This window comes from Pezoporus wallicus, unplaced genomic scaffold, assembly GCF_028554395.1.
Source record: "Pezoporus wallicus isolate ANWC-B61680 ecotype Strahan unplaced genomic scaffold, APGP_CSIRO_Pwel_v1 scaffold_13428, whole genome shotgun sequence".
Taxonomy (NCBI): Eukaryota; Metazoa; Chordata; class Aves; order Psittaciformes; family Psittacidae; genus Pezoporus; species Pezoporus wallicus.
Window position 1 is genome coordinate 1,227,795 of NW_026637482.1, and position 22,700 is coordinate 1,250,494.

At 42.6% G+C, this 22,700-nt stretch overlaps 1 protein-coding gene across 1 annotated transcript; it reads left to right on the forward strand.

Moving 5' to 3' along the window:
• The first annotated feature begins 3,649 nt into the window (after positions 1-3,649).
• Positions 3,650-20,862, forward strand: CFAP53 (cilia and flagella associated protein 53). Its single transcript, XM_057405667.1, has 8 exons — positions 3,650-3,777; positions 4,982-5,211; positions 7,425-7,598; positions 13,382-13,685; positions 16,918-17,133; positions 18,225-18,441; positions 18,935-19,037; positions 20,580-20,862. Exons 1-8 carry the CDS (start codon positions 3,718-3,720, stop codon positions 20,794-20,796), a joined length of 1,521 nt encoding a protein of 506 aa, XP_057261650.1. The 5' UTR covers positions 3,650-3,717; the 3' UTR covers positions 20,797-20,862.
• The last annotated feature ends 1,838 nt before the right edge of the window (positions 20,863-22,700 follow it).

A 22,700-nucleotide genomic window follows, 5' to 3' on the forward strand; every position in this document is an offset into this window, starting at 1 on the left:
CCATCAAATTGATGTCTCTCCAATTTAGAGACAAGGATGTTGTGTGGGACAGTGTCGAATGCTTTGCACAAGTCCAGGTAGATGACATCAACTGCTCTACCCCTGTCCATCAGTTCTGTAGCCCCATCATAGAAGGCCACCAAATTGGTCAGGCAGGATTTCCCCTTAGTGAAGCCCTGCTGGCTGTCACCAAGCACCTTGTTGTTTTTCATGTGCCTTAGCATGCCTTCCAGGAGAATCTACTCCAAGATTTTGCCAGGCACAGAGGTGAGACTGACTGGTCTGTAATTCCCCGGGTCATCCATCTTCCCCTTCTTGAAAATGGGGGTTATATTTCTCTTTTTGTAGCTGTCGGGAACTTCACCTGACTGCCATGATTTCTCAAATATGATGGACAGTGTCTTAGCAATTTCATTCGCCAGCTCCTTCAGGACCCGCGGATGGATCTCATCAGGACCCATGGACTTGTGCACGTTCAGATTTTTAAGATGGTCTCAAACCAGTTCCTCTGCTACAGTGGGCCCAAGGTCTTCATTCTCACAGTCCCTGCGTCTGCCTTCCAAGACCTGGGTGGTGTGGTCAGAGCCTTTGCCAGTGAAGACCGAGACAAAGAAGTCATTCAGAACCTCAGCCTTCTCCAAATCCTGTGTAGCCAGTTCTCCCGAGAGCTTCCTGAGGGGGCCTACGTTTTTCCTAGTCTGTTTTTTATTTCCTATGTACCTGTAGAATCCCTTCCTGTTATCCTTAATATCCCTAGCCAAGTTTAATTCTAACTGGGCCTTAGCTTTCCTAACCTGGTCCCTAGCTTCCTGGACATCATCCTAGGCAAAACTGTAACATACCAAGAAATTCATCCCTCCTAGCCCTTAAATATGAGTTTTCAGGGTTTCCACAGTTCCCTGGTGTGAAGTTGTTTACATCTCCTAAACATCTCAAAGATTAAGTTACAGTAGAATGATAGCATAAGTCTCCACTGAAATAAAGATATTCCAGTTCAAGCACTGCTTCAGCGGCATAATATATGTGTGTGAAACACAGTGTATACATGCTGTGTAACACAGCACTTTGTCTGATTGTGCAAGGATCCTGTGACCGTTACCTGAAGTAACTGCATTGCATATTTCAGTTGGATGAGAACAAGCTTTACAATCAGCTTTAAACACTGATCTTTCTTCCTTTGGATAATTTTTCCAACTTGTTATCAGTGAAGTCCTGATTTTCTGCGAGAAGTTCTTGGCAGACAGAGCAACAGCTTTTTCCTTCTCTGTGGGCAAGTAACTTGAAGCAATCTCTGACCCACAGTCACTGTTTTAATTACCATTATCCTCCATCCCAGGCAGCTCCGGTGCCTGTCCATCAGCAGGACATGGACCACAGGAGGCCTCAAAGATGACTGCCCTCCCTGACCAGGAGCTGATTCTGTGGGGCTCACACAGCTACCACCAACCCGCAGGCACAGGGAGCCTATTCTTGCCATTAAACTCAATCTCTGGTTTATGCACATATTAACACAAAACTTTCTCACTCTTTTACCCATCTGTGCAAGCTCTCCCCTCACTAGATGTCCTTAGCACTTCCCAGCCAGGCACTTTGCTCTGAGGGGCTCCAGGGCCTGGACTCTGTCACCCTCTGAATCATAGACTCATAGAATGGTTCAGGTTGTAAGGGACCTTCAAAAGCTCATCCAGCCCAATCCCCCCTGCAATGATCAGGGACACCTTCCACTAGATCAGGTACCCCAGAACCACATCCAGACTTGAATGTCTCCAGGGATGCTGCAACTGCCACCTCTCTAGGTAACCTGTGCCAGTGTTTTACCACCCTCATTGTGAAGAATTTTTTCTCATATCCAGCATGAATGTCTCTTTTCTTAGTTTAAAACCATCACCCCTCGTTCTATCACACCAGGCCCTGCTAAAATGTTTCTCCCCATCCTTCTTAATAGGCCCCTTTAAGAACTGAAAGGCCACAATAAAGCCTCCCTGAGTCTTCTTCCTCCAGGCTGAACAAGCCCTGCTGTCTCAGCCTTTTCTCACAGCAGATGAGCTTCACCCCTCTGATCATTGTGCTGCTGCCCCAGAGCTGGATCAGGACTGCAGGGGGGGGGTCTCCCCATAGCACAGCAGAGGGGCAGGATCCCCTCCCTGAGCTGCTGCTCACGCTCTGGGGGTGCAGCCCAGCACACGGGGGGGGTTCTGGGCTCAAGCGCTCACTGAAGCTGGGTCATGGGGAGCTTCTCACCCAACACCCCAAGTCCTTCTCCTCAGGGCTATTCTACATCCCTCCGTCCCCCAGCCTGTCTTGATACCGGGAGCTGCCCGAACCAGGGGGTTGTGATAAACACATAAATGTATTTGCTTTCACGAATCATACGTGTTGCTATGTGGATATAACTGTATGAGTTCACAAATCTCACTAAAGATACAAGACTAGACAAGTTGAAATTGGCCAGAACTCTTGAGTAAAATGGAGTCACATAGCAAAAGAATTTGTAAAGGTAAAAGAAAAGGGTGTGTGTGTGTGTGTGTGTGTGTGTGTGAAGGGGGGGGGGGGGGGCTTGATATAAGGAAAGTAGTGCCTGGAAAACATAGGGTTAAAGTACTTTTAGTCTAACTTAAGTCGAAGATAAAGAAGAATGTGTTGTAAGTCTGTGGAATCTAGTGGCCCCACTAAACATGAATGAGTTATTTCACACCATCCTTCTACTTATCAGTTAGTTTAGAGACAGAGCCTCCCAACCATCTGCTAGCTTGGGATACTCCTTGTCTGCCCATCCTGCAATAAATTTTGCACTGTTCTAAACCTTTGCCAGCTATCAGAATTACAGATATAGCTGGTTTCAGCTAATTTGTGATTACTGGGGCATCCAACCATGCCAAAGGTGAAAGTACACTGTGAGGAAGACTGCTTACTTCATCTTGAAGATCTCTGCTCACAAGAGGAAGACTGCTTACTTCATCCTCAACACCCCCACCCACAATCACTGCAGAGCAGTGCACAGACACCAAGAGACTTATGCTAATAAATTCCTGGAGCTAGTTATAATATTCCCTACCTATACACAGGAATTATGAATGTGTATATGACTAATGCAGTAGTGAAAGTATATAAACCTGTAACAAATGCTAATCAGTGCACCTCTGGCTACGGTCATGCACCCAGCACTGTTACTTTTATTGACTTTGTCCCTCAATAAAACCCTGTTATCTCTATTAGAGGAGTGAGCTCGTATTTTACAGGGTGGACGCTGTGCTTGGCCCCACTGAACCTCATCGTGTTTGCATGGTTCCACTTCTCCAACCCGCCCAGCGCCCTCTGTATCGCATCCCTACCGTCGGGTGTGTCACCTGCGCGCTTGTGACAGTGCACTCAACCCCACTCTGTTGCTGATGAACTACTGATCCCAGTATAGACCCCTGAGGGCCACCATCTGTCACTGGTGTGCATCCAGACATTGAGCTGCATGCAACTGTCCAACCATCTTATCAGCGCACTCATTAAATCCATCTCTCTACAGGTTAAAGAAAAGGACCTTGTGGGGGACCGCGCCAGGGGCTGCAGACCTGCGGCACCACACGGCTGCCCCCGGGGGTCGCGAGTCCCCTCCCGCCCCCATTACAGCCCACCACCTCCCTCACCCCTCCGTGCAGGCTGCGTCATGACGTCACATCCGCCGCCGCGCATCGCTATAGCAACGGATGAGGCGGCCGAGCGGCCATGGCGGCGGAGCGGCGGTGCCGGGAGGTGGCCGGGCCCGGCCCGCACTCCGTAGCGGTGGTGAGGGACAGAGCAGGGACGGGGACAGCTTCCTCCCCTCCAGTCGGGGGTGCGCGGTGGGAGAGCCTCAACCCGATGCCGGGCCCTGTGAGGGGAGCTGGGAGCGGGGAGAGGGCTGCAGGAGTTGGGGGTCCCTAAAGGAGCCTTCCCAGCTGCACCCCTGTGGGGCCAAGTCTGTCCTTCGCGGATACACAGGTCCCGTGTGTTCGCCGTAGGGTGCGGCTGTGTGTGGGAGGGCACTGGGGAGATGTGGTTGGAGGGAGATGGCTGGGGGTGACCTGTGGTGAGGACACTTGTTCGGTGCATATAAAGCAAACTATAAACATCCCCTTGCATGTATAGGGCAAGAATGAAGCTGTAGCATGGGAGACAAGGAAGTGCGGGCACCTGAAGCCATTTCATGCTCTTGTACGGGTGTTGTGCTATTCAAGGCAGTCCTCTTGGGGTTTACCCTTATAACCCCAAATTCTCATCATTTGGTGTTATGTATCGTAGAATCCCAGACTGGTTTGGGTCGGAAGGGACTTTAAAGCTCATCTATCTCCAGTCCCCTGCCACAGGCAGGGACACCTTCCACTAGAGCAGCTTGCTCCAAGCCCCTGTGTCCAACCTTGCCTTGAACACTGCCAGGGATGGGGCAGCCACAGCTTCTCAGCCAGCGCCTCAGCACTCTCACAGGGAAGAGCTTCTGTCTAAGAGCTCATCTCAGTCTCCCCTCGGGCAGGTTAAAGCCATTCCCCTTGGCCTGTCCCTACAGGCCCTTGTCCCAAGCTCCTCTCCAGCTTTCCTGCAGCCCCTTTAGGCACTGGAGCTGCTCTCAGGTCTCCCCTTCAGGAGCCTTCTCTTCTCCAGGCTGCCCCAGCCCAGGTCTCTCAGCCTGGCTCCAGAGCAGAGCTGCTCCAGCCCTCGCAGCATCTCCATGGCCTCCTTTGGCCTCGCTCCAACAGCTCCACGTCCCTCTTGTGCTGCTGCCCCAGAGCTGGATCAGGACTGCAGGGGGGTCTCCCCAGAGTGCAGCAGAGGGGCAGGATCCCCTCCTTGAGCTGCTGCTCATGCCCTGGGGGTACAGCCCAGCACACGGGGGGTTCTGGGCTCAAGCACAGATTGTCTTATTTGGTGATTAATTCAGCTAAAAACCAAAAGCAAAACAAAAAGTGGAATAACTGATTATATTTTCACTACTGACTTATGTTTTCTCTTACAGAGAGCCAAGCCTCCTAAAGAGCAAAGAAATGAAAATTTTGTGTTGGCTTGGAGACAGAAAGAAAAGGAACTCCTTGAAAAGACTAAATTAATAAAGCTGTTCGACCAGTACTGCAAGGTCTACAGGTGGCAGCAATGCAAAGAGCAAAAATGGCTGAACAGTGCTGTGCAGAGAAAGGTTGACGTGACAATGCAGGAGTATCTGGCCGGGATTGACGAGAGGAGAATGAGGTAGCAAACAAGTAGCTAATACCAATATCTGCCCTACTATTTTCAACTTAACTTAGAGGAATGATGACAGGGAAAAACATTCTGGAGCTCAGCATTGTATGTTATACTGTGTATTGGAGCATGATGTTTGTTATTTTAACAGAAATCATGAGTTGTGCTTATTTGTTGGCCAAGCAGTAGTGTACAGCAAACAGTAGTTATTTGCTGCCATTAGTATTATTGATGTGTGAACCAGTCACTAGAGATCACGTCAAACACATTAAGTAGTACAGTTTAGGTGGCGTTTAGAACCTAGTCTGCCAAATGCAAATTAAAAGTAGTATTTTGTAGTAGTATATTCAGTATATAGTTGTAGTATATGAACTTTAATTGCTTGATTTTTAAAGAGAGTGAAGAGTACTTTATTGTCAGAAGCTTTAATTGCTGGGTGTAACAGTGTTTTTTTGTAGCTTCATCAAGTCAATGTTTAGTTCATACAAGTAATTTTCATTAGAGAAAGTTTCAAAAGTAAAAGAATTTCAAAAGTCAGAATAATAAAGGTGAGGCATATCACAGTCTTGTAAAGAACACAACTGAGCTGTGTTGATCTTTGGGAAAAAAAATTAATATGATTCTACTTCTCAGTTACTTTTTCATGTTAAGTGACTTTGGAGCTGTGAAGGTCACTGGTTAGGTATCCTGCTCTGGTATGTCTTTGTAGCAATTGTATACCACTTGCAGAGGTTGGAAGGAACCTCCTGAGATAATCTAGTCTGACCCCCTGCTGAGGCAGTCTTGTACAGCAGGTTCTGCTTATCTCTATACATGGAGACTTCACCACCTCTGTGGGCAACCTGCATCAGTATGTGACCACCCTCACAGCTAAAAATCAAACCAAAACAAACCCGAGTTTTCTTGTGTTCGGATGGAATTTCACATGCTTTAGGTTGTGCCCGTTGCCTCTTATGCTGTCACTGTGCACCACTGAGAAGACCCTTTTCCACATTCCTTTCCTTCAGGTAAATATAAATAGGTAAATTCCCCTGAACCTTCTCCAGGCTGAAGTTTCTCCTCTCAGGAGAGATGCTGCAGTCCCTTAATTATCTTAGGTCCTTCACAGGGGCTCGCTTCACTAAGTCAGTATTTTTCTTGTCCTGGGGAGCCCAGAACTGAATCCAGCAATCTGTGTGAGGTCTGATCATTCCTGAAAGGAAGGTTTGCCTCCCTTGACCTGCTGGCAGTGCTTTTCCTCATGCAGACTAAGATGCTGTTGGCTTTCTTTGCCGGAAGGGTGCATTGCTGGCTTCTGCTCAGCATGTCAGCCAGGACCCGGTGGTCCCTTGTGGCAGAGGCACTCAGCCAGTCAGCCTGCAGTGTGTACCAATTCATTGGGTTATTCCTCCCCAGGTGTTGTTGATCTTCATGGGGTTTGTTCTTACTTAGCTACTTAATATCCCTATGTTGTCTTTGCATGGAGACTCAGCTTGGTGTATAGTTAGAACTTTGTAATTCAGTTTCCAAAATTGGTTAGTCTTTGGCTTTGCTACTATAACTCCCACTGGCAGTGGCAGTTTAGGTCCTAGAGCGATGTTGCTCATGTAGTAGCACGGCACACCATTACATAAAAGTGAGAGTAATTTCCTGGAAAACGCTGGGGGATTCAGGCTGAAATGAGTGAATTTCTGGATTCCTGAATTCCTCCACCTTTCTTTTTGCTAGAACAAATAGAGAGGTAAATGGCAAAATGTTTAAAAATTGCTGATTTGATATACTTTTTTCATCAAGTTCTTTCAGACTGAAGTGGTTTATGGAGTGATGCTTAAATAATAGAAGGTAGTTTAAGGGAAGATAGTTACAGATGTGTAGAGAAGGGTGGTAAATACCAGGGAGGGATTATGCTGAAGGATAACACTAGTACAAGAAGAAATTAATTTCATCTGGTGACAAATATAGTATTTGTTTAACGGGGGACTGGAGTTGTAAAGTAGCATCAGAAGTGGGTTTGTAAGCTCAGGAATTTAAGTTGTGCCACGACAGACTAGCTCATACTGTGCTGTAAGATTCCCTCCATGGGCATAACAGGAATGATCCCCGAGTTAAAATTTGATGTTCCCTTCTTTGGCATTTGCAAGAAATGTTGAAAGGAGCCTAGTACCTATTTTGTGCTCATAACAAACTCAAACTTACTCAACAGAAGGATTGTTTTAGCTTTTCTTTAAACATTTTTGTTACAGGCTTTGTGAGCTTCTGGAAGCAGAGGAAAGTAGGTACTGTGCTGAAATGGAGGCACTTGAAGAAACAGCACAGGAGAAACAAGCAAAGATGAGGGAGCGAGCAAAATTACTGAAAGAGAAGAGAGAAGAAGAAAGACAACAACTGGTGGCTGAAAAGAGAGAGCAGCAATTCAGGTATCACCATAAAAATATCTTATAAAAGAGAATTTGCCTGAAGTAGATATAAAGAAGCCATTTAACAAGGTGACAATGATAAACTGAGTAAGAAAAGATGAATGTGAGTGAAATGATAAACCAAAACCAAATTAAAGTGGTTTGGATAAAGGTGTGTGAGCTTTGCCAGAAGTTGAAAGGCCTCAGCTATGTTGCATGCAGTGGAGCAGAGCATAACCTGTTTTTGACTTTCTGTGGTCCAGGGACCAAATTTGTAATGCTGTAATGCTCAGTAAAATATGTGAGAAAAAAAGTTTAATTAGTAGAGATGAAGACAACAGGTACAGAGATCTTCACTATCCCCATTATTTAAGTGTTGAGATACTAGGAAAACATTCTTTCAAGTGTACTATGAAACTCTGAGTCCTGTGTGAGCATCCCTGCACTGTCACCTGCCAAGTCAGCTGTTTTTGTCATTCCTTATTCTGGCATAATCTATTTCAGCTTTATACTATTGGAGTGAAAAGCGTTTATGGAAGATTAATTTGGCCTAAATGATACTTCCTAAGCTACATTGAAGATCTTTGAAAAGTGAAGACTGTCCAATAAGACAGTGTTTTTATTTACTGCATATTCAAGAGTTCCAGCCAAAAGTGAAGTTTAAATGCAACCTGAAGTTCCTGGATGCTGAGCTTGTCAACATCTTCCAAAGTCATTAAGATTTACAGGTGTATATCAGGCTCTGAGGCCCTGGCATGAAATCTGACTTGTTCAGTTCTTGGAAATCTGATTTTCTGAGGAAGGGATGAAAATAATATTAATGTATTTTAATTGTAATCATTTGAAGTGTCTCTTGCTACTCTCCCACCATGGAAATCCAGAACACCTGCTTCTCAGTGTGCAGGAGTAAAAATCAACACTTGCTTTCACTTGTGTATGAGCTCTAATTAACTAATTTCACAGATAGATGTCTATTTCTTAAGTGTGGGGTTCATTGACTGAGGCAGGTGTTAAGACAGGGCGTTCACGTCTAAATTCACATGCTGGCTTTAAAATATGGCCCTCACAACTGACAATTTCTAGTTCGTATCCATCATGCAGTAGTTGAAATTCACATTTAAAATTGTTTTGAGGAGGTGCTGCTGGACTGCCTTTTATTTTGTACCTGTAGCTTGTCTTGCATGCTGAGGAGTCATGATTCAGTTTCTGATTTAGACACCTAAAGGTAGGTGTCTAAGTGTTGCTATCTTTATATTCACTGAATATGAAATCCTGTTCTACTCAGTGAATTTTCATTGAGATCAGGACAGTTAAAGGAATCTAATGTTATACTGAATTAGCCATATACTGGTCTGTCAGCTGAACTGCACCCTGGCCGGTGATTGGGTAGATTCTCATTGATTAGAATTTAGCTGATATGTAGATGCCTGATTTTAGGTATTGTAATTGCAGACAGAATCCCACCAGTGAATCTCATCGTCTGCTGATAACACACTTGGACTTTCATACTGCAGTTACCTGTCTTGATGTCTCAGGTCCTGTTTTCTCCCAGTACAACCCTGCTGATACATTATTGACTCAGTCTCATGGGATCATTCCCATCATTCTTCTACCTTTCCCAGTCCGCTCTCTCAGTCTCCCCTCTGTCAGTTTAAGGCCATTCCCTCTTGTCCTGCCTCTACAGGCCCTTGTCAAAAGTCCCTTTCCAGCTTTCCTGTAGGCCCGCTTTAGGTATTGGAAGGCTGCTATAAATATATATGCATAATATATTTACTTATTTATAAATTATGTACTTGTAGTATTATAGTAGTATATTATATGCATTATAAAGCATATGCAAAAATTGAAATTAAAAGAGGGCAAGGTAAAGAAGAAGTAAACACTTTTAATTTTAATGCTACTTATTAGTGTTACAAAATGTGTTTTCTTCCCCAGTGGATTGTCTTACGCACCCTGCTTTGGAAACCTTTGCTCTAGGGCACAGCCAGAGGAGCCCAGGGAGATGATTTCAACAGCAGGTGGATATACACATGATTTTCTGTTTCTCTTTGCCTGTGAATTTACAACTATTTGGAATGTCTTTCTGAAACCGAATACAGACTTATTTATTTCTCTTAACTTTAAGAAAGTCACTCCACTCTTTTGCAGTATAGATTCTCAGCCTGAGGTATGGGAGCACCTGAAGTGTACAACACTCCAATACATTATTTCAGAATACTAAAAGGATGCTCTTTTATCAGCTGTGTGGGCTGGGTTTGGAGCTGTAGCCCAAGGGTAATAGATCTAACAGCTTCTCAGTGGTGATATTAGCCAGGAAGAGTCCTTTGTGGTGAGGTCATAGAGGGCACAATCCTTGGACTACTAAAGTCACACTGGAATTCATTTTCATGAAGGGCTACAACAACTTGTATGAAGAGATACTCAGCCAGTTTTAGCCCAAGGGCATGTTCAGCATTGGTATCTTTAAAGGAAATTGCAGGATCTTAAAATTTGCATAAAACACATCCTTTTTATTGTGATCACATCAAACATCCATACAGAGATGCTGTTATCACAGCAACTTTGTATTGCAGCCATAAAATGAATAAATAACTGTGAGTGGTGGGGAATAAATGCAGTTTCTGTCTTTGGGAAGTAGCTACACACATTCTAATGTTAAGAAGCTTAGGATAGCAAAGTGAGGAAGAAAACCAGCCATCTGGGGGAGCAGATGTTTATAGGTTGCTGTAAAAGCTGCTTTAAAGGAATTATTTTGACGAAATCAAGCAAGTATAGGGTTATTTTATATTAAAATTCTAACCGTGCTGAACTTTTATTTAACTTCTCTTCCTTTCTGAGAATTCAATTAAAATTCAGATTAGTTTATAGTCATGAAAAAGAATAAGTAATTATTTATTCCTTCACTGCTGAGAGAACTTTGAACCCATTGTGTTAAGGTAATACAGTTATTTCTAATGGTGTAAGATTTCAAATCTTAATAATGGCATGTTTGCCTCACAATATTTGAGAAACACTTTTTTCATGAATAGTAATTAGTATTGTAGTCTTTAATCACCACTAGCTCCTGCCCAGGAGTTGGAAGATAGACCCCAGTGCTAAAATGTAAGAAAACTGGCAATAACGTAGTATGTTTGTTGACCTGCTTGAAGGACGGGGACACCTCTTGGAGCGTGCCATTGCTTACAGCCTGCACATCTCTGTGCTTCTCTCTGCTTTCATTGTTGGGACAACCAGTAGTCAAAAGGTTCCTGTCTTGTACAAGAGGCAAACCATTCCTTTTCACTAGCCTGCACCGGCATCTGCTCCTTTGTTACTGCATTTCTTCACCCTTCTCTTCTGCAGCTATGCTAAGGATGGTTCCTCACTCCAGGGACAGTTTCTCCTTTAGATGATACAAGCCTGACTAAGGAAAGAACCAGCATTTGGTTAGAGGATGTGGCATATCCTAGGATTGAGGGGGGCGAAAGTACCAAGCGTGGCAGGCTTTATCTTACAGCAGTGTGGTGTTAATGAAAGGGAACTTGACAGATTGCTGTTGTTTCCTCCTAGTTAGGAGGTTAGAAATACCTTCTGGATATCAAGCAAAATGAGAATTTTGTTTTCATGACACTGCTGTCCCTTTTATTGTTTGTATATAGTGCCTAGCACCTTCTACCACAGGCTCCATGGCATTAGGTGCTTTACATATAGAAGATGAAGAAAGGGGTGCCCTTGGCCTCAGAAACTTACAGCTGAAATGTGAGGCAGCAAACAGTGAATGCTGACAGAAAGAAAACATAGTGAGACCCCTGCTTCTGCATGAAATTACAGGTCATGGAATGTGTTCTTGGGCTGTACCTCACTGCTACAGCAGCAAGGGACAGCAAGGTGTAGCCACTTTTCCCTTCCACAGTCAGCTCTGATTTTGGACTGCTTCACTCTAAGTTTGACTGTTGTTGTGGAAGTGAGAACAGGGTCAGTCTGGCTTTCAGCACTGTCACTTGTTCTGTCTGTCAGCAGCTTGTTCAACCGGTTCTGAACCAGAGTAGAGCTATTTGGGGGAATGCTTTTTGCATTTTATAAACCGTAAGTATTTTTTAGTAGGCTGTCTTAGCATGGAGTTTTATTGGTAAAGCTTTGGAAGATCTTGTAAGCCAACAAATAATTATTTACATGCTGGTGTTTGCCTCAGCTGCATATTAATGATACCAGGAGCTGTGCTCATTCTGTGCTTGTTAGAAGGAGGTGAGCAGGAGGTGACGAAGCCATAATTTCAGAGCATAGTCTTACTAGTTTTAGGGCAGAAATGAGTTACAGATCACCAGCCACATGCTGTTTTGCTATATTTTCCCTGTTTGCGTCATTGCCAGTGGATATGGCAGTTGACCTTAGGGAGAGGCCAAATTTGAGTTGTTTCTGAGGCCTCCATGAGCTATACTGGACTTCAGAATCATTTAGAAAAGTAAAGACTTTGCAAAGATAGGTCCTTAGCAGGACCACAGAATATGAAAAAGCAAACGACCAAATACCCACTTTTAGTGCTGGCAAATTTAATTTTGCTTTTAAGTATTAAAAAAAAATAAATTACACCTTCGTCAATGGGATTCAGATTTTGTGTTGTTGCTGCAGTTATTCAAATCAACTTCAGCTATCCCAGTGTGGAGACTGAGTTCTGTGAAATAGTTCCTTGATGGCTATTAAATATTTTTGCTACACAGGACTGTCAGCTAAATGCTGTGCAAAGTAATAGTATTTTACATTGTACAGGTAACTGCTGCTGTCATGCCATGGTTTGAGATTCAGTCAATGATGTCTTACAATATCTGCTATGAATTCCTAATTAGGATTGTAGTAACCTGTAGAAGATATGGTTTCATTCAGCACGAAATTGAGATATCTTTTTACTTCACAGCATTCACGTCTGTCTGTCACACATCCTTAGAGCTTGTAGATCCTGAACGCTTGTAGATCTTCACCATTGTTTGCCAGTTTCCCATTTTGATTTTGTGAAAATTTATATCTTAGTTACAGAACAGATTAAAATGCTTGCATATTGTTCAAATTAGATGTTGTTCAATAGCATATGTTGATCTCAATAGTGTTTTGTTTGCAAAAATAAAGGCAGAATCTATAAACAGTTGAGTGCTCTTCAGCTGGGGACAAATACCTGTTTATATGCAACTCATTTGCAGTGAGTAAGTGAAAACTGAAAGCTGCATTAGTTGTTTGACTTTCTAGCTTCTCCTGACTTTCATTGCAACTTTTCTGAGTTATCCCACAAAACTTCATTAAAAAAATTAATAAATTTCTAGTGGTTCCTGTTGAACCTAAATTTCCGTGCTCAAAGTATTTCCTGAGTATGGATGAGCTTTCAAGTGACTAATAAAGATATTCTAAGTCTTCATTTGAATAAAGAGCAACCTACATGTTGAGCAAGTGCAGTGTGCATTTGTTTTATATGTTAAAAGAAATATACAGACCCCACACATTGCATGTTCCAACAATATATATATATTTTGTATAAAATACACAGTGTGTATAAAATGTATGTATATATTGTGCATGTGTGTATATATATACTTTACAAATGCAGATATAGGACCTGCTCTTCAACTCATTCATGTCAAAATCTCCATCACATCAGGCTCTCTGTGATTCCTTAGGTCTCACAAGGAGTCAGTGTCAGACCAGGTAAACAGTTTGGTATCCTGACCCATGGTTCTTTGAGTATTATGAGCTGGGGACCTCTATCCATCACACCTCCAGACTTGCTTATTACTTTGAGACTTTTAGGTTTTTTTTTTAACATTTATGTTGCCTTTCAGAGAACAATCTGAAGAGCTTCGTACACTGTGGATGAAGAAGCATCAGAAAGAAGTGTTTGAAGACCAGCTGGCCCAGGTAGCACTGAAGGAGGAGTTGGAAAAGCAGCAGCAGAAGGAAGACCAGATGGTTGAAGAGCTTTTGAAGGAGGATATGTTAGCAAAGGAAAAGCAAGAAGCGGTGAAGATGCAGAAAGTAGCAGAACAGAATCGGGAAGCTCTGAATGCGCTCAATGCCCAGGTAGCAGTGCTGAGGGCTCACAAAGAGGAGGCAAAGCGGCTGAAGGAGGAAGAGGCTCGACTGCTGGTAATTTCTGTTATCATTCTCAATTCAGGGTTGTGTCTGAGGCCCTCCTAATGATAGGCTTAGTAGACATTTAGATTAATCTGTACCTTATTTGTATCTTCTTCACTGATTCCATTAGCATCTGAGACTTCCCTATTATGCTAAGCCTCTTTTCCAGAGCTGTGGCAAATGCATTCCTGTTTACAGAGGGAAATACATCTTTTGAATGCTTAGCACCGTAAAGGATTTTGGCATTCAAAGGCTTTCAGAGCCTCTGCGGGAAATGGAAATGTTTTTAACCTTTTGCCCCACATCTTTGCAGTTTTCTGATTTCCGTTTTCTTGTGGGATAGCTGGAGAGTCCAGCACTACATCTCAGACCAGATCTCAGACCATGATATATATGTCCAATGATCATGGTAAATGCACTGGGAGGAAACACCAAGAGTGTGCTGCTCCCAGAAGGGAATTGGAGCCAGGAGCTGAAGGTGACAGTAGGACAGGCAAGTACACTGTCCTCCGTGTCAGGAGTCCCACAGTACCCAAAGAAATGGAACAGAGGAAGTCTGCTGTCAGTAACTGCTGACATCTAAAAGTCTAGACTGCTCGGCAAGTCAAGTCAGCAGGTCTAGATCAGGATCAACTTCAGGCATAGGCATACCTGCAGCACAGCTCTTGTAGGCACCAAGGGCAAGAGACAGAACCTAACTGCAGCTTGAAGTGACTCCTCTTAGCCCACACCAGTCTTTCCCAGCTCTCTGATCCAAGGCTCACATCGGGGCTGGCTGGAAGCACAGGTAGGCAAACCCTGCAGAGAGGTTGTAGAGCCTGTTGATGAGCTCAGGACCCTGATACGTACATGAGGAGACATGTTTATATGAAAAATCCCAACTGATTATGCTGCAGCTGACTGAATTTCAGAATCTACATCGGTTTTTTTTTTTTTAGAAACAAATTAGCAAGCAGTGCCCAAGCTCTCTCACCTGCTGTTGTTGGCTGCTGTTGGGTATCACATCACGGGAGGCATTTGACTACCTTGGCCAAAATGGCCGCTACCCTTTTTTTAATTTTTCTCCTTATCTTCCCCCAGTGTAGGCTTGCTGTAGTTGTGCTGGATTTAGTGGGGTCACTGGTTCACAGTATTCTTGTTGACTTTGTGAGTTGAGACTGTTTAGTTCAGACTCAGTCTTCATTTTGCAGCTATTTACATGTAGCAGTTGAATAATCACTCAGGGTACTGTGTTAGACACTGGAAGCTGATGTTGGCAAGATACATACTCCACTGATTTGTAAAAATAATGACTCTACGCTCTGAAAATCCTGCCTGTAAAACAGTAGAGTCCTTCTTTCAAGCTAGACTTGTAATGTTTCACTTATTTAAAAACATGCAGAATGAAATTGTCTTCTTCTAACAACTTTTAAGGCACTGCCAAACCTTCCAGGCAAAGAACTCTTGTACTTAACTGGCCTTTTCAGAAATATCCGACTAGAGTAGAAGACTCTGTAGCTTCCCCTGAAGAGAGCTGCCTTGGGCTCTGTCAAGGACATAAATTTCTGGTGAAGTGGTTTGGTGTCAGAAAAAAGCTTTCTTCAAAGGGTCCATAAAGAAGAGTTTCTGTATTGAAAATGGGATATAATCCTTTATCCGCAGAAGAGGGATATGGCAGATGGCCCCATTACAAGTTTCTCAGTGCAGAGTTGATAGCCTCTAATGGTCAGGGGTTTCATCTGGATGAAGGACGCACCAAGGACAACTAAGTGTCTCGATGTGTAATGGTTTCTTCTGGTTGCTGCTTGAAGTAGATTATTTAGTAAATTAAAACTTGCGCCTTTGCCATGAAATACCACGTGTGCATCAGAATGCTTCAGGCTGGATGACAAAACAGAGACAGCAATTTTGCATTAGCTACACTAGTGACATTAGCCATCTTCCTGCTGCTCTTTCTTTTCTCTCTGTTAAAGAAGTATGATTTCCTGAGAAGGTGATTGAAATCACATTATTCTGGCTGTAGTCTCACAAGTGCTACATGGGTTTCTGCCATAGCACTTTGGTCCTAGCTTACAGATGGATGGTTGGTAGCAATTTCTGTGTACACTTGCAGTGTTGTGTTACCCCAGTGTTTATACCTTCGTAGAAGAAGCACCACAGATTCCATCTTTGGACACTCTCACACAGCTTCACTGGTGTCAGAATTCAGTCTACGACATGTGGCAGCTTGCCCACTAGACTGTTAACTAGCTCTGGCTTTGAAGCACTGGAAAAATCAGTGAGTGCTTTATGTCCAGCGTAACAAGTTCTGTTCCTTAAGAAATGCAGCTTGTACTTCTGTATGGGGAAGATTAGACAAACCTGCTAATGCATTTGAGAAGAATTGTTCACATTACAAAAGAGATATTTAATTTAAAAACAGGCTAACAAAAAAACTGTACCTTCAAGACAGCCGACACATTGCTTCTGAGGCCTGTAGATAAGTTAATGATGGTCACATGCTGTTTTATGACTATGTTTAAGTGCAGTTGTGCTTGCAAACTTACTCAAATGCAGGCTGTTCAGGAATTATGCTAAGTTAGTTTATTGATGATACTCTGGGATTAATTTTTATTATTATTTTTTTAATATTCTTGAATAGAACTGTTTGATCTTGAATACGTTTTCTGGTTTTCACTGTTTGTTTTTTCAGAACTCAGCTCTACTGTCCATTTTTTCTCTTCTTTCCAATATAAAATGGAATGGTTTGAAACCATGGAAATTCAGTAATTGCCCATCAAAATATAAAGATCCAATTATTTATTTTATACAACCTTATGTTCACTAGTTCTGTGCTCTGGACATCCAGCACAAACATGGCACAGGTAATACATGCAGAAACAGGAGGGTTCTATTACTGGTTAATGGTTATGGCGGCATGTGACAACTTGGACATAGATCATGAATGCTGCAATGATATTGATTTCTCTGAAGAGATGATTCTGTCTACCCTTTGAAATACTTGGAGAACATCAGGCGTTTCAGTGTTTTGATATTGAAGTGCATGTGATAATTAAATGTAAAAATCCTGAATTCTAGGGAATGATTTGCTGAAATGTTCATTCTTTAACAGGTTCAATGGATCACACTGATTCTCTAATGTCAGCAAGAAAGGCTTTAAATATTTATTTTTGCTGTCCAATGTTCCAATTAAACTAATTCGAGCCATCACTTTAGTTTGAAGTTATGCAATGATTTTACAAGCTGGCTATTTTTACCATTGTAGGAAGAAGAACAGCAACTGCTTAAACTAGAAAATGAACAACTTCAGCTGGAGAAACTGCAGAAACAGAGGGAATGCAGGGATATGCTGCTCAGTGCAGCACAGGACAGGAAGAATCATCTTAATGAAGAAAAACAAGTTGAACTTGCCTTAGAGATGAAGATCTTAGAAAAAGCTCTTCAGGACCCCCAGGAGAACATTGAGAAAGCAAGAAGAAAAGTAAGGCCTAGAGGTGTTTGTTGTGAAGTTGTGGGGGAGTACCTCATCTAGACTAATTTTGTGGCCTTTAGTGCTTTATACTGCACAGTATAAATGAGATCAGGCACAAGCCCTTTTCTCTGAACAAGTTGATTCTTTTCTTGCATAGTCTGTCACCTCTCCTCCTGCCACAGCTCTACTCCTCTGAGGAAACCCATTATCTATTAAAACCACAGTGAGTAATTTAAAGCATGCTTTGCAATCAGCAAGGATACCAAGCTAAGTGAAAGAAGGGAGCTTTTAAGAAATCCTGGACTCTTGTCCCTCTACCAATATCATGGTGTATAAATCACCCGAGATTTTTCATCCTTGCACTACATGGGTATAATGGAGGTTAGAAAAATATTTTTTGTTTCATGGACCTGATTTGTTAAGTATTTACAACTGCTAATACTTCTAATTCATTAATGCTAAGAAGTTATTTTAAGTCTTAGCTGGATAAGCCAAGATGCAGATACAGCATTTATGTAGATAGCTGCATATGCAGATGCAAAACCTCATATTAAATATCTTGGAGATGCTGTGAATTGATGGATGTGACTGTCACTTCCTAAATTTAAAACAAGTAGATTGTCCAGCTTCAGGGTGAAAATAGCTTTCAAGGTAACTTTAAGCCAGAGCAGAGAGATGCATTCATTACTCTGTTCAAGTTATTTAGAAGCTCATGTGAGTTAATGTGAGAAAGTTGTATAAACTCACTGTTAGACCTTGGCACAAAATTAGAAGAGGTGATATTTATTATTATGCTTACTGGACCCCAAGACTTCTAATGCAGGTAAAGGTGAAGTAGCTGCAGGAAGTTTGTGAAATGTCAGTGTTGTAGGCAGCTGAGCTTCTCTGGGGGAAGGGATCACTTGGTTTTATTCTGCTCTTATGCTATTGTCCAAGCACTGCTGACTGGCCAGGAAGAAGATTCTGTGCAGCTCTTTCCCATGGCAGGGTTTGGAATGGAGCTCTCAGTTCCCAGTGGCTGCAAGCCCCACTTCTCTTCATGTTTTGAAAGTTGTTTTGAAGTCATTTACTCAGCTCTGCAAATGTCTCTGTGTTTGCAGCAAGAGCTGTTAAAGGAGCAGAAGACTTACCTGGCGCACCTGGCTCAACAGCAGGAGGAGGAGAACCAGCGACAAAAAGAAGAGGACAAGATCGTTGATGAGGAGATAGCAAAGATTTGGGACAAAAAAGCTGAGCAATTGAGACTAGAAAAGGAGGCTAGAAAGCAGCTTCTGAATGATGTCCTGAATACAAGACAACTGCAGATTGAGGAGAAGTGTAAGTAGTAACAGCTCACTGTCTGGGCACCAAACCTACCACATGAATGTGAGTCTTGGCAAAGGTAAAGGGAGTACAGCACGCTGCTTTTGGGAAGACCATCTGGCCCAGCATGCGCAGGTTGTATGGCTGACTGGACAACAATGCTACTGCGTCTGAATCTGCTTCTGAAACTTCACTCCTACAGACATTCCCTGCACTAATTTCCCATTGTATCACCACAGCAAAGCCTAGTAAAGGAAAGAACGCATGATCAAGCAGTCATTATTATTAACTATATTATTATTAAATTCTTAATGTGAAATCTATTCTGAGTGGGTGAAAAACTAAGCTGAGAATACACTTGCCATTGTTCTGTGTGCTTCTTTAGAAGCAACAGAACTCAGGCTTTCTGTTTAGGCTACTTGGCTTGAACACAGCCTTGCTGTCCTTCCAAGCTTAGCAGTGCTGTTATCTTTAAAAGGCTTTGTTGTTTGTTTTTTTTTTTTTGCAGTGCAGAGAAATGTAAAGAAGCAGGAAGAACTCGCTCAGGAGAAGAAGTTACTAGCTGAAGCAATCAGTGAATTCAAGCATACAGAAAAAGAAAAATATGCAAGGTTTTTGTGTTTGTTTTTTTTTTTTTTTTTTTTTTCCCTATGCCTTCAGTTCATTCCATTGCAGATCAATGTTTTAAGCTTGTGGAAAGAATAATTCTTATTTTCATACAATTTTAAGAGCACTGGGTGGGCTTTATTCTGTACAGAGAGGCTCTGCCACTGTGGAGCTTGTTATCTCTAAACTGCTCAACAGCAGTTCTGTTAAACTGCAGTTGTTATTAAATCACTAATTCCAATCTCATCATACAAATAATGGTATTTCATTACATATCCTTATTTTGGTCTTTTGGGAACATCATGTGACTTGCATCAATCATGGTTATTAAAAACATCCCCTCATACTCTGAGCTGTTTTTATGAGTGGCAGAATTTGGGGAGGAGGGTTAATAAAGGGTTAGTTCATTGGTTACCTAGGAGAACTAGTGTGTTTTTGCTTATTACTAAACTCCACACACATGCATCCCTTAAAACAATCATATAGGCAGCCACCCGAATAACAGACTACTGCACGAAACCCAGCTACACGGGGCTCTCCTTCCCTTGCAGCTCCTCAGGGTGAGAATGTAGTTACATGCAATAGCTGAAATGTTCCTCTGGGTGTCATGAAAGCCTAGGGCCCCGGGCTTTTTTCGCTTCTTCAATTTCCATTTTGGACTCCTGCCCTGTCTCCACACTTGTCTGCAGGAGGTAACTGGTTAGCTTCTTCTATAGACAGTATCTGTTGTGTTCTCTGACGGTGTTATTGGTAACAATCTCCTGGCTGCAGCAGGAACCTCACCCTTCTGAAGGAAGCAAGCTGGGCTTCATTTTGGATATGCTTCACTTAGCGAAGGTGTTGTTCAGAGGTGTCAGTCAGGGTTTGTGGTTCAACTGTGTTGTGTTAGTGCACAAGTCTGGACTAGACTGTTGGTACTTTAAGTGACTGTGTGAGTCTGTCTGACTCGTGCTCCAGAAGTGCCTGAACAAGTAGGTAGACTTCCACTGCTTCTCCAGAGGGTCGTGAAAGTAATCTATGAGTCTTGAGGTGGAAGGGAAGAATGATTTCTTCTGACAGCCATTTCCTAGAATATCAGTATGACAGCGCAGCAGGAGCCTGCACCTTGCCTTCCCTTTGGCAGTGACTTGTTATCTTCAGAATGAGGGCATGGAGATGGGGTATAAGGCTGCTACAGCAACAAGCCTGAGCTAGGAGAGGACAGAGACCTGATGTGCTGATTCTCTGTCCTCTCACCACCACTGTGAGGGGCAGAGAAGGGGCCATTCCTGGTTACAAAGAGTTGTTCTTGCTCTCTTTGTTGAGCACTGATTTTGCAATCTGCCTTGTAAAATGTTACAGAATGCAGTTAATACTCTAAAGACCCTAAGGTTAGCAGGTAGCATTTGGTTAATAGAATGGTAGTTATTCTTAACACCTAAAAGGAGTTTAGTGCAAAGTTGAATGCTAATAGCTATAGTAATAATAGTAATAATAAATTATTATGTTGTTTGGTTTTTTTTTTTTACCCACACTTCATAAATAAGCTATTCATATATCTTTTACAGAAAAGTAAAAGAAGCAAAAGAATACCAAGAGCAACTCAGGGCTCAAATGGCCTGTCGACAACAGGCCCGCAATGCTGAGCAAGAAGAGAAGCAGCGAGATTATGAATCGAGTCTAGAAGCAGAGAGAGCTTACCAAGAAAAGGTACAGGACATTCTATCAATACCTCTTGAGAAAGTAGCAAAAACCCACCCTTTCAGAAGAAAACTAATGTCTTGACTCTAAAGAAGATCACCCACTATGGTATTTTAGCTCCCTCAGTTGCCTTTAAAAACATTTTCTAAAGATGTTTATACCTGACTTGAATTAGTAGACCCCTCTCCACTGTGATGCTCAAAATATTTAACTGGAAAATACAAGAAATAGTATTTTACTTGTATAAGAAACAAGCATTTTAAAGGTAATTTTTTTCCATGTGGACTTTTACAAAATGACTAATCCAGATCAAAGTGTGTGGCATCTTAATACAAGACAACTGTATGTTCTCTGCAGTATAATAAAGGATTGTGGCACAAATGGTATGTAGGCATCCTTTAAAATCTGCACAAAGAAAACTTGTATAAGAGTTTTAGTGAACTTTTATTAAAGTGCCTTTCAAACTGCAAATATTTTCAAAGTCTTTTTTTGTATTTAGACAAAAATTACCTGGTGATTCATCTTCATTTCCCTTGTTAAACACAAAACTATGAATCTATTTTAGATGAGATGGGCAGTAAAGAGCTGATACTGCTCTGCACGTGTTCTGATAGCCCTTGAATGATCTGTGGAATATTGGAGTCACAAAGCTTGTCTGTAAGACATCTGCTTGGACAGAATTAATTGTGCAGGACTGAAGTTATCATTTTCTTGCAAAAAGGGTTATTATTTATAATTTTGACAGCAACTCTGCCTCTTTGGACTGCCCCTGGATTGCTGCCGGTGCCATGGTCTGAACACACAGAATGGGATTGCAGAGCACATTTTAAGCAACATTTTAAGACAGAGCAACACAAAAAATGGTCAGATGTCAACAGGAAGCTCTTGGAAAGGTTTTGGCAGTGGGGAGGAGGGACAGCTCCCCACAGGACACTTAGCTCCCCCTGTCAATGAACAAAATTGCTCTTTATGCCAAAGGAGAGGTGGGTGCAATTCAGCTTCTCCCAGGGCATTGCCAGCGAACAGCTCCCTGTTGTGTATTTCATTAGTTTTCCCGCTGTCCTTTTCAGAGGAAGGAAGTGAAGAATCCATTTACAGCCTCATATTCTTTCTTGCTCATAGGCTGTGTGGCACCCAGAAATGTTTTAGCTGCTTTCTTGCATTTTTCCACTTGAGTCCTTGCTGTTAGTTACCTGCAGATGTTTCTCTCCAGCTTTTCAGCTTCTACCATCTTTCCTGCAGCCCTTGCCTTTTCACCCTTTTCCTCTCCATCTTCCCTTCCCAGTGTTTGGCTCCCTGTTGGCAAGTACGAGGACTCTTGTGGGTTTTGTTTTGTGGGAGCATGAACAGATGCATGGGGAAGCTGATAAATGGCTGGGATTAGAGCTTAGGAGGTCTTGGAATGAATCAGAAATAAACTGCCTGCACAGTCACCTCAGTTTCATGGTTTAAAGCATCAACAAGTTGACAAACACTGTCTGTGGAGAAAGATGTGCATCTGTTTGCAAAAGGACAGGAAGAGACGTATTAATCTGAAATGGTATCAGTGATCTTAGCAGAGCAACACAGCTAATTATGGGTGTTAATGGTGGAATAACCTGGCCCCAAGACCTTGCCCTGCTGAGGGGTGAAGGTGTGTGGTGGGGTTTTATCCTTGCTTACAGACAGGACTTCTCTGAGAGCAGCTTCCTGAGATAGCAGATAGAAAAGGAATGAGTTCACCGTGATCATCAAGACAAGTGACTAGACAGAGCAGAGCAGTGCCTCTTCATGTCTTCTTCCTTGAATCCAAAAAGGGATGTCTGTTCTAGTATTTAAAGGGTGGCTACAAAGAAGATGGAGATTTGCTTTTTACAAGAAGTCCCATGGAAAAGATGAGGGGTGATGGGCACAAGTTACTCCTGGAGAGACTGACTGGACACAAGAGGAAAATCTTTCCCAATGAGAACAACCAGCCACTGGGATAATCTCCCCAGGGAAGTGGTGGA

Excerpts from the sequence above, each read along its gene's own strand:
- CFAP53 (XM_057405667.1), top strand. The coding sequence starts at position 3,718 with ATGGCGGCGGAGCGGCGGTGCCGGGAGGTGGCCGGGCCCGGCCCGCAC. Across the intron at positions 3,778-4,981 it reads GCCCGCACTCCGTAGCGGTG|AGAGCCAAGCCTCCTAAAGA; the intron begins GTGAGGGACAGA and ends TTTCTCTTACAG. Across the intron at positions 7,599-13,381 it reads AAGAGAGAGCAGCAATTCAG|AGAACAATCTGAAGAGCTTC; the intron begins GTATCACCATAA and ends GTTGCCTTTCAG.